At 48.1% G+C, this 11,415-nt stretch overlaps 1 protein-coding gene across 4 annotated transcripts in view; it reads left to right on the top strand.

Moving 5' to 3' along the window:
• The first annotated feature begins 1,269 nt into the window (after window positions 1-1,269).
• Ubx (Ultrabithorax) overlaps window positions 1,270-11,415 on the top strand; it is a 76,918-nt gene continuing 66,772 nt past the window's right edge. For 2 of the 4 annotated variants that reach the window (XM_003736605.3, XM_003736606.3), the window contains exon 1: window positions 1,270-2,920. In XM_003736605.3, the coding sequence (XP_003736653.2) occupies window positions 2,170-2,920 (751 nt within the window). In that variant the 5' untranslated portion in view covers window positions 1,270-2,169. Of the gene's footprint in view, window positions 2,948-10,368; window positions 10,420-11,415 lie in introns of all 4 variants that reach the window. The other 2 variants (XM_015182109.2, XM_001359029.4) reach the window with 2 other exon arrangements.

The following is an 11,415-nucleotide window of genomic DNA, read 5'->3' as shown; positions in this document are numbered from 1 at the left end:
TAATACTTAAGTCCGGCCCCGTATATTTGAGTAACTAAATACAGATTTTGATAACACCTAATGGGTCCATCAAATAAACTCAGATGTTTTAAAATGTATCATACCAACCGAGTTTAAACGCTTGTAATATCTTTAAAAATGTATCAATCCTTGTGATTTGTTTCATAGATTCTTTAGTGAGAAAGAAAACAACAATAATTTCAATTAAAACAGATCTTTTTCCTTAAAAGATTTTAATTTTTTAAAAGAAAGTCCATGTACATATGTATCCACTTTTGCACGTTTCAAATTTTTTTACCTTATTCATTTTCTTTAAATATTTTTTCCAAAGAGCCTTATCATAATAATTGAAATTATTATTTTTTCTTTTTCACTTTTAATAAAATATTTATATTAAATTATTTATTATTCATTTAATTAAAATTAAAATTATTTAACAAATTTCTTAGGAGTAGCTTTCTGCAGCTGCAGGTATTCGGGTATTCAGATGAAATTAATGAAAATACAAATTCTGAATGTTCGGAGATCACACAGCGCGCTATTAGGGTTATGGTAAATAATAATATTCCTTCCCAATATCATGGAATTATTCTAAATTAAAACGGTCTGGTCCATAAAGCTTGTCAATAGCTCAAGGCTTAATAGCTCGCAAAACGTTTAGCTTAAGTTTTCAAAGCGGAGTAGCTCAATTATTAATACGGAACAGGAGAATCAAGGGTCTTTTTGGGGACTAATTTGCTGGCATTTAGGCTCATCGTGGCACAAAACCTACGAATAATGCACAATTGATTTATCGGAATGCACACCATCCACGCTCCCCTGTAAATAAACACAAACATGTGAGAAAACTTAATTTTGTAAAAAGAACGCTCTCTGAGGCAGCCATAGACATGGACATGCCTCAAAATGTAGCATAGCGTATCGTACACTGAATTGTCGACTGGCGACTGGAGAGTCGAGAGTCGAGCAGCAGTTGCTGGCTGCCAGTTGGTGTCGGCTTCGAGTCGAGTGCAACTCGATTGAGTGGAGAGAGGGCCGCCTATAGGAAAATCAGCCCTCCTGATGAATTTTCCACCCGGAGCGCGGACGTTGGACGGTGCTCAAAACATGTTCGGAGTGAAAATGAGCGCAAACTCAAATAAACGCAGCGCTTGAGTGTGAAGGCGTTCATTTCTGAATCTCGTGTCTCGTTCTGCTTCGGCTTCGGGTTCGCTCGCGCTCACGCTCACGCTCGCGCTCACTCACTCGTCTTGTTTTCTCTCTGTTTTGGCTGCTTCTTCTTTGGGTTTCGGGGAGCAGTGGCGCGGCGCGACAGCGACAGCGACGTCAAAATACGGCCAACTGCGATTTGGTGGCCCATTCACTCGATAGCAGCGAATTCGCTCGGTTCGGTTGGCTAGAAGGCGCGCGCTTTGTTTTATTATCCACAATCCACATTATCAGCGGCATTATCGTTACTGAATGCACTCGCAGTGGCCGCGCGAATATCCGGCAGTGCGACTCCACTTCCATCTAAATCTGGATCCGAATCCGAATCTGAATCACAATTTGAGTTTGAATTTGTATTTGAATTTCGAGCGGCATTCGTGAGATTGTTTGGGAACCGCGCGCTCGTCGCTGTCGTCGGTCGTTCGGTCAGCAAAAGCAGCAGCAGCAGCAGCAACAATAAACCCAATAGAAATAAACATAAAAATAAAAATAATAATAATAATTGTAATAACAATAAGCATAAGCATAACAGTAATCGTAACGCTAACGAGCCCTCGATAGTGCCCCAGAAATCCAAACAAGTGGAAGTTCCCGTGCGACTCGAATGAGTGCCGAGCAAGTGCAATTGGAATCGAAATTAAATGAAACTTAACAAAGTATACGAAACATTTGTGAACATTTGTGAATATTTAAATTTAATCATAGTACTATGCCAGCGGAAAGTGCAATATTTAAAATAGGATAATTCCATCAAGTGCTATCGAAAAGTGGAATCAACTCAATCAGAACCGAATTAAATCTCGTCTGAACATAATTAACTAAAATCCAAACGCCTATCGCCCATCTCGAACTCGATCTCGATCTTAATCCCGATCCCGATCCCCGAGCAAGGATCAGCTAGTTCAAGGAGCTGCCAGCAGCAGCAGCCCAACCGCCAAGATTCTCACCGCCAGCAGCAGCATGAACTCGTACTTTGAGCAGGCCTCCGGCTTCTACGGCCATCCGCACCAGGCCACGGGCATGGCCATGGGCTCCGGCGGCCACCACGACCAGACGGCCAGCGCCGCCGCGGCCGCCTACCGGGGCTTTCCCCTCTCGCTGGGCATGTCGCCGTACGCCAACCACCATCTGCAGCGCACCACCCAGGACTCGCCCTACGACGCCAGCATTACGGCCGCCTGCAACAAGATCTACGGCGACGGGGCCAGCGCCTACAAGCAGGACTGCCTCAACATCAAGGCGGACGCTGTCAACGGCTACAAGGACATCTGGAACACGGGCGGCTCCAACGGCGGCGGCACAGGCGGCGGAGGGGGCGGCGGCGGTGCCGGTGGCAATGCATCGAACGGATCGAACGCTGGCAATGCCGCCAACGGACAGAACAACGCCGCGGGCGGCATGCCCGTGCGCCCATCCGCCTGCACCCCCGACTCGCGCGTCGGCGGCTACTTGGACACATCGGGCGGCAGCCCCGTCAGCCACCGCGGCGGCAGCGCCGGGGGCAACGTGAGCGCCGGCGGCGGGGGCCAAAGCGGCCAAAGCGGCGCCCCAGGCGTGGGCGTCGGTGTGGGAGTGGGCGTGGGCGCCGGGGCGGGCACCGCCTGGAACGCCAACTGCACCATCTCGGGCGCCGCGGCGGCCCAGACAGCAGCCGCCAGCAGCTTACACCAGGCCAGCAATCACACATTCTACCCCTGGATGGCTATCGCAGGTGAGTGCCCAGAAGATCCGACCAAAAGTGAGTGTCCACGGTGCCATTGCTCATCCTCATTGCCCAACCCCTGAATCCACAACCCGCAACCCCCTGACAAAGCTTTGCTGTTCTTCGCCGTGTGTTTTCCCAGTTGTTATCGATGGGTTCTATCAGATCTATTAGACATCGGACCCAACAGATTTTCAGATTTTCAGCTAAAACAACAGCAATCATGTCAATCGTTTAACTTCCTGGGAAATATGTAGGTGTTGCTTTATTTCGTAGTAAATGAAGAGCTTAGATCGAAAAAAGTGAAGCAACTAAAATAATAATAAATAAAGCTGCGTGAACAAGATTTCAACTTTAGTCTATTTTAAGCCGCTCATTCAGGTCTTCAATCTGCCGATGGTTTATTCGTTGTCCGGCAATTTAAGCGATTTAGCCAGCCCATAAATAAAGCCAGTGAGCTCCCCAGGTCCGAGGCAATCTCTATCCGTCCTCTTCCACCTGCAGGAGTCTCGCACACCTTGCAGCGCTCCGTCTGCCTCATAATTTTCAACACTTTGTTTACTAATTTTTGTCACCTTTAGTTTTAATGATGCTCAGCACCGCACCAGTGGGGGCGACTGAGGCAGCGTCCTAGTCGTCGTCGTCGTCGTCGTCGTCGTCGTCAGTAATTGTTGCGTCGGCAAAAGTGGCAACAAAAGTGAGCTGCAATTTGTGCAACAAGAGAGCTGCGAGTCGGCAACATGAACAGCACACGGCGAGCAGCGTAAATTATGGCATGCTGCTGGAAGAGCCACAGAGCAGCCACAGGAGCCAGCTCTTTTTCAGAAAAATTCAGCAGCAAGGAACGGGGAAAAACGAATCCTTTCAGGACACACACTGAGAGCAGAAGTCGCGCTTATTACAGTTAACTACGCCATTATGTAATTATGTTCAGGACCTCGCACCCAGCCTGCAGGGAAGCCACCAGCCGAGCGAGGCGAACGGCTTGAGTTTGAGATTCCAGTGAGGGTCAGAACAATGGCTGGAGTAGGTCACGGTTCCCCTTCTGGTCCTTGGCGGAATCTAGGCGGCCAGCGATCGAATATAAATTACACTTTAGAGCTCCGAACTTGCCAAGTTCTCTGAATTCAAGAGGACCAGAATTCGCTCAGAAAATCAATCAAATTTCACTTACAGGCACCGCAAAGAGCTGGTTAAAAAACAATTAAAGTTGAACTAAATACGAGACTAAGGGCTGGCCGGAGAGAGGCCCCAAGACTACTACGACAGGTTTTCAGACAACAATCTGGCCGCCGCATTGGGGCTCAATCAATCGATTCCGTTTATAAGGCAGCGAGATGATCAGCGTAATGAAATTTATGCGCTGTCCCAGCCCGGTCTGTACTGTCGGTGATGACGGTCTGGTGCCCTGCCGAAAACTCTCCATACAGGGTGTCTCGATCGGGCAGCCATCAAACCTTCAGTGTTACAACACCAAGTGGGATTCCCACAGAAGAAGTTCTAACAGAAAATCGTCTTACCTGAAAAAGGAATTAATTAACACGCCTTTTGGGATTTCTTTTCTTGCACCTTATACGATACAAGGGCTCTGTCTACTTCAAGTCAGAAACTTACGTGAATTTGCTTCTGATAAGAAAACGATACAAGGGTTGGGACTACGATATTCACCAAAGGGCGATCGTTAGCACCTTGAAAGATATTTGAAGTTGAAATTTCACTATTCTTAAAAGTCTGATTAGCCATATACTGAAAGTAAAACATATAATGGTAGCAGACTCCATAGTCCTTTACTAGAATTCGAGTTTCCAATCAAACTATGCAATAGATTGATGAACAGCTCCCTATCGCCATTTCATCCATCCAAAATCAATATCAGGAACCATTTGGAAATCGCTATCGCTGGTTTGATTTATTCCCAACCCCAATCCAGGCATATAATGTGAAAATAATTTAATTTGCATCGATCCGCTCAGAGCAGGCTGATTAAATCGGGCGACTGGGAGAAGCGGGAAATCAAGTCATAAATAAATCGGCGCACACTTGCAGCGATCATCGATCATTTGCCGCTGATCGCCGGCCAAAATGCAAACCGAATTCTATTTTATCGTATCTAAACATGGTTTCAGATTTGAAAACCTACATCAGTGCCTGGCTCCGGCTCTGGAGTTGGGGCCCAGTCACAGTCCCAGTGCCGGCGAACACGGCGATCGGCGGTAGAGGCGCATTAAATCATTGTCCTGAAGGCTTTTAAGTCATTATCGATAAATTTCAACATAAATTCGTAAATTTGCTTTATTTGGCCTGGCCAGCGTGTGAGGTGGATGTTGAAGTGGTTTATTGGTTCGTCTGTCCGACTGTCCGACTGTTCGACTGGCGCTCTGTCCGACTGGCGTCCGAAATTTGGATAAGTAGTGCCTTATTTCGGCCTGGCCTGTAGTTTTGGTCCACTCCAAGGGAGCACAGAGCGGTCCGTGTTATTTTTTTTTGTCACCCAATGACCTTGAGAATCGCCGGCCAGGCCTGCAATTGACACGTATCGAGTAATCATAATTCATATTTGCCACAGTCCCTTCCCGCTGTGACGCAATTATCAGGATGCATCCTTAGCCGGGCCATGTCTATGCCTGCCGACCCGATTCTACCTGCACCACCAGGGCAATTGTGGTCCGCACGTACAAAGGACGAACCGAGGGCACGTCGGGCCCGGTCAAGGTTAATGTGCCATTGTGGATCGCGGATGGCCAGAGTTGCCACTGCACTGCGACTGCAGCATGCCATGCAACAGTTAGAGCACTTGCAACATTCCATTAATAGGCCGCAAGTGCCACCACCTCCGCCCCTTGTAGCAGAGAGTGAGAGAGAGAGCGGAAGCCAGACGACGATGTTGATGATGATTATGTAAATGGGAGTGCAAGCACACACAGGAAAGCATTTCATCGCGCGCTTTTAATCATTTTTTCGCCACACAGCATCAAAATCAAAAACCAAAAAAAAAATCAACAAGCACGAATCGAAAAATGCGAAATGCAAAATGCAAAATCAGAAACGAATCAAAGCGCTTCAGAAACAATTTTGTTGCGGCGGATGCGTCGGACCAGCTGATGGGGCACGGCTCCCCCCATGCCCCCGCCCGAGCTCTTCTTTTTCGGGGATTGGTTTTCGGGTTCTGGCGCAGCTTCTTGCATTTTTTTAATGTATTTTTAAATAAGGAATTTAATAAGCACCTTGGCGGTCCTCAAGTCGTTGGACTCCGACCACGGGTCCGCGTTGCAAGACCTCGACAACGACGACAACACAAAGTGGCCCAGACACATGGGCCAGCCACGACGTGGATTGCAGCAATTTTGGTCTCCCTTTTTGCCCGATTCCCTCGCACAAACTATGGGCAAATGCCAGCGATTTTGGTCACAAAAAATCCACGGGTTTCTTCTTACCAAAAAGGAGTCGAAGAATCCGATGGCCCTAAGAGTAAAGCAAAATCTAATCAATAACTAGCTCTAATCACACAACACTACAAATTTCTCTCAGGGAAAGCAAAAACATTTCTCCAGCCTCCAGAAAATTTAAACATGTTTAATGCAGATCGCAGAGAATATATTTGGAGTAGACTGAGTATGATCCGCAGTGTAAGGACTGTCTGTAGTGTAAAGAAACAATCGACTTTCGATACTTTTAGAAATTAAGTTAAAGCCTATCGTTTTTAAAGGACGTTGCTGAAATCAAATTAATGTTTTTATTTTTTCTGTATAAAGATTAATAGGAAAATCGTTACCGTAGTTGTAGCATTGTTTCGCTTGGCAAATTTTGAGTGTACTCAACAACTCACTTGTCCCAAAAGCCGTCTTATATATATTTATATCCGTATTCCACATCAATGTCAGCCCACTGTGCAGCCGCCTTTTCGTGGCAGTTGCAAAATCATGTTTTAAGGTGTTTTTGATACCTAATAAAAACAACAACACGGCCCGACAACACATCCAAAAAAGAGCGAGACAGAGGAACAGAGAAGTCGAGACCGAAAGAGAGAGAGAAGAAATGCATGGAAAACGCGCCATGCCAAAAGGGCCAGCTCTGAATGGGGGAGTAGGTAGTAGGAAGCAGGGAGGTTCAGAAGGCAGCCGTTAGTGACCAAAACATAAAGCAGAGGGTCCGGACCCCGGACCCCGAACTCCACAGTCCCCCAGTTCTGAATACGTCATAGCCGAGGAGACGTCGACGACGACGACGACGACGCCAACGCCAACGTCGTCGTCGTCGCTGTGCGGTGCGGTGCTCGGCGCTCGACGCCCGACGCTCGACGCTCGGCGTGTTTATTATAAAACAACAAATCATTCATTATAACCACTTGTGTGTATGGATGTGCCATACAGATGCAGATGTATGTAGGTATGTACATACATACATATACATATGAGAATGTCTGAGAAAGTGGCGTAAACATGAAACGACCTGGACCGGACCCCCAATTCCATGTAGTTTCCGATAATATGCATATTTGCGTATTATTTTGATTTTAATAATGATTTATTTATTATTAATAATTCATTGGTGGTGGGCTCTCGCCGGGATTGGGCCTCCGCCTCGCTGCCTGATTGCGATCTGATCGCCGGCTAGAGCACCGCTCCCCTCCTCTCTGACATCCCCCCAGCTGGGGGGAGCTGGGGGAGCTGCCAGGGTGGGTGCAAAAGCTGCCCACGATCTCGTTTGAATATCGGTTGTCTTCGGGTTTTGTAACAGAAGTTGCGCTAGTCTGGTAGGAAACGCATATTATAATGAGCTTCAATTAAGATAGAAATCTCGAAGACTAAGGAGACAAAGATTTATGGGTTCACAATTGTTCAGAGGCTGCTCTTCCGATAGAAGTAGACTCTGAGCGGACGGGGAGCGGGGAACGGACAGCGGGGAACGGACAGCGGACAACGGACAACGGACAGCGGACAACGGACAGCGGACAACGGACAGCGGACAGCGACAGCTGCTACACATGTTCCAATGCCACGAATAGAAAGAGTAATCAACGGACTTGAGATCATCGTGTTGGAGTTTTTTTTCAGCCATTTGTTGACCAGGCCAAAAGGTTGCTATCAAAAAGAGTTTAGTGCTCCACCGAGGAAAGTCTTCATAGAGACACAGGCTAGCAGATCATCTGTCGAAATATCCCGATTGAGTGTAGGCCATCACACTTTCGTTGAGGCCCTTCTATCGGGCCATCTTCCACGGTAGATGGAGCGTGTTTTCCCTGTTTCTGTTTCGGCCGAAATGTGGGTAACTGTTATAGCCGTTCGAGCAAGATTTTTTCGCTGCTGGGTCATCGAATCGATTTGTTCGTAGCGCCCTGCAAACATTTGTTTATGCAACTTAATTTATAGGCACTACTTTGATTTATTCTGTCGTACGTTGAACTCTGTGGTGCAAAGTTTCGATTCCGTAGGAGGTCGACACGGCGGACCCTGCCCTACCCCTCGGTAGGGGGCTCATGGCTCCCAGCTCCCTCCCACATTAATGTCAATTTAATGTTTCCTTAATGACTTCTTTGGCTGGAACTTGTTGTTGTTGTTGTTGGCTGGAAGTTGTTATCTGGGCCCTGGTCAAACTTGTCGGCCGGCTGGGAAAGTGTTTATGCTAAACAGCTAACGAGTTTTCCCCCCCCCCGAAAGTGAACTGAAGTGAAGTGAAGTGAGGCTGCAACTGAAGTGTCTCGTTCGAGATGCATTGTCTCCCAAAAGTTTCGGATCAGCATCAGCATCAGACACTTGGCTCAGTCGATGCCACAGCCAGTGCCAGTGCCACTGCCACTGCCACTGCCATGTGCTTGGCGTCTATTTATTTGGGTCGGCAATTAAGATTTATATCTGCCCCTTTGATGGGGCAATAAAAGCCCAAAGACGCCGCAAGCTGCAGCCAGAAAATGGAGCAAATCACGCGCTCTCTCTCCCTCTCAGGGTGCAGTCTCTCTCTCTCTCTCTGTCTCCGTGGCTGGCTGCCTCATTTATGCGGCTGGCGACTAATCCTCCCACAGAACAAGGCGTGCGCCGCCTTAAAGAGTCATAAAAATCATTTTATTGCCCCTTGCCCCTTGCCTGTGCCCCTGCCCATGCCACAGTGCCACAGCACGGTCCAAAAGGTGTGAAAACGCTGTGCTCCGAAGGGTGGAGGGATGACTCTTTCGGTGGCCAGGAGTCGGAGTCTCGCTGGAAGCCGCAAGCTAAATGTTTAATTTTTACAAGTCGCGTCGCATGTAAACACTCTCCGGACCCCCCTACATGCAGCATCTCCCTCCCCCCCCCCCCCCCTACACCCTACCCCCGCCAACCGTTTGTTTGAATTTGTCTAAAGTGGCTGCTGCCCCTGGCCGTGCCCCCAACCTCCCCCACGGCTGGGTGTTTTTTAGTTTTCCCCTTCTTGGCTTTTCATAATTTTCATTTGCGGCTGCCACTGCAAAAAAAAAACATGAACCAACGTTTGTCAAATTTTCCATTTTCCTCTCCTCTCCACCGCGACCATAGTTTTTGGGGCTTCTTTTTGCTCTTTCGTTTCATTTGGTTTCTTTTCTTTTTAATTTGATATTTTCTTTGTTGTTTCCTTTTTGTCTATGGCTCGGGATGGGCATCTGTCTGGGTTTTGGCCCTGGCTCAGGGTCCTCTGCGCGTTCCTCTGCTGGAAATTACGTTTACTCAGGCGCCGGGCGCGCATATTTAAATACACACGTGTTTTATCGCTGCCATTAAATCATATTTTTATACTTTTACCTTTTCTATGGAAAACTGCCGACGCCCCCCTTACGCCCTCCGCCCACCGCCCCCCTGCCCGTTCGAGGCGTTGGCATTTCTGATTGTTTACATTTTGCACTTTCGCGGCATAAACAAACGGAGACGGCGCTAAATATCGTTAAAAGGAGGGAAATGTGGGGCAGGGAGGCACTGTGAATCAGACTGAAGGGGATTGATCGTTGGATAGATACGCCCTCGTAGTGCCAGACGAGCCATTCAAGTGCTGTTCAGGGCACGAATTTCGGAGCAGCCGAATACCGTTCTCTAACCGGTTAACCGGATCGACAAGTCTGTGGGATATGGGATCCTTTCAAAATAAGGACATTCTGGAGACAGATGAGACTTGGCTATATTTTAGGGAGAACTTTCATAGTTATAATTGAATAATGAGTTCCCCTTCCCATCCCAGTTTGTCTTCTACTTTCTTTCAACCTGAAGAGTGCCCACTGTAGAGGTTACACTGGCCGACAAGAACAACAAAGCTCTGTTTAGCTGTGAAACACGTGCGGCTCCTTAACCTGAAATCTCCCTACCTCCTCCCTACCTCCCTACCTCCCCACCTCCCTGAAACATCCCCACAGCTCCCCACAGCTCCCCGCAGATCTGTCCGCAACGCAGCGGAGAGCAAACCATTCTGATTTCACATTTTTTAAACGTTTCTCCTCTCTGCTTTGGTTGCATTTTCAGGTAAGATAAGATCTGATTTAACACAATACGGCGGCATATCAACAGACATGGGTAAGAAAATTTCCACTTTTATTCTGATTCATTATTCTCTTAAGTTGCGAATAGCTAAAAACTAGAGAGACTAGCGGTAGAGTGTGGGCATGTCTACTACTAATGGTATCCCTATCCTAGAAATTAAATCTAATTACGATTACGATTACGATGGTGTCGGTGTTGGTCTCTTTACCCTAGCATACACCTAGGCGATCGCGCGAGATGCACTGCGGTGGAGGCGTTGCCGTGGGTGGACCGGGAAAACCTGGAGGCCGCCGCGTGTGGAAATGATTGATTCACTCTCCGCTGATTAGCTAAAAGCTTGCCATGTTGCTCGCTCGCGCTCTCCTGCTGGCAATTAATATTAAACATGGCAATTCAATTGGCCACCAAAGCCGACTGGGGCCGACACGCACAGCGGCAGGTGGGGAGGGGGTTGTGGGCTTGGGGCTACCTCGTCGTTGGCTCACTATCGGCCCCGGTGCTATCAGCATTTGTTCTTGCCGAATGCCTACCCTACACTGGCAGGTAAACACCGACTATGCAATGGAGTCGAAGTTGGATTTAACACTCCACTGGGGGAACTGACTTATGCCCCCCCCTGGGCTGGTCTCCATCACTTGGGAGGCCAGAGATCCGGTCAGGGAATTCCGAATTCGTTTAGATTCGATCCATGCCCCATGGCCACTGCAGGCGTGTATGCCAGTCTGTTGTTTGGGACCTCTTGATGCGAGGTTATCAATCAGCCTGTTCGATCCGGACGACTCAAGCAGCTACTTCTCAAAAGCCAATTACACACGTGGAAAGGGAGGGGCATAGGAAGAGGGCGCTGATCAGCCCCGGTTCTCGGTTCCCGTGTTCTGCGGTGAGGGGGCAAGCCTCTCAAATTACAGGCATTGATGGCAGAGCATTGAGGCGAAAAAATTGCAGGGGCATTCACGAGAGAGCCACCCAGGGTCTCCTGCTCGTGCTGGAGCTCCCACTTATTATTTATATTCAATTGATAATCTCGTG

The sequence above is a fragment of the Drosophila pseudoobscura genome, chromosome 2 (assembly GCF_009870125.1).
Source record: "Drosophila pseudoobscura strain MV-25-SWS-2005 chromosome 2, UCI_Dpse_MV25, whole genome shotgun sequence".
NCBI lineage: Eukaryota > Metazoa > Arthropoda > Insecta > Diptera > Drosophilidae > Drosophila > Drosophila pseudoobscura.
Note: the sequence above shows the minus strand (reverse complement) of the source record. Positions and strands in the feature narration are given on the sequence as shown.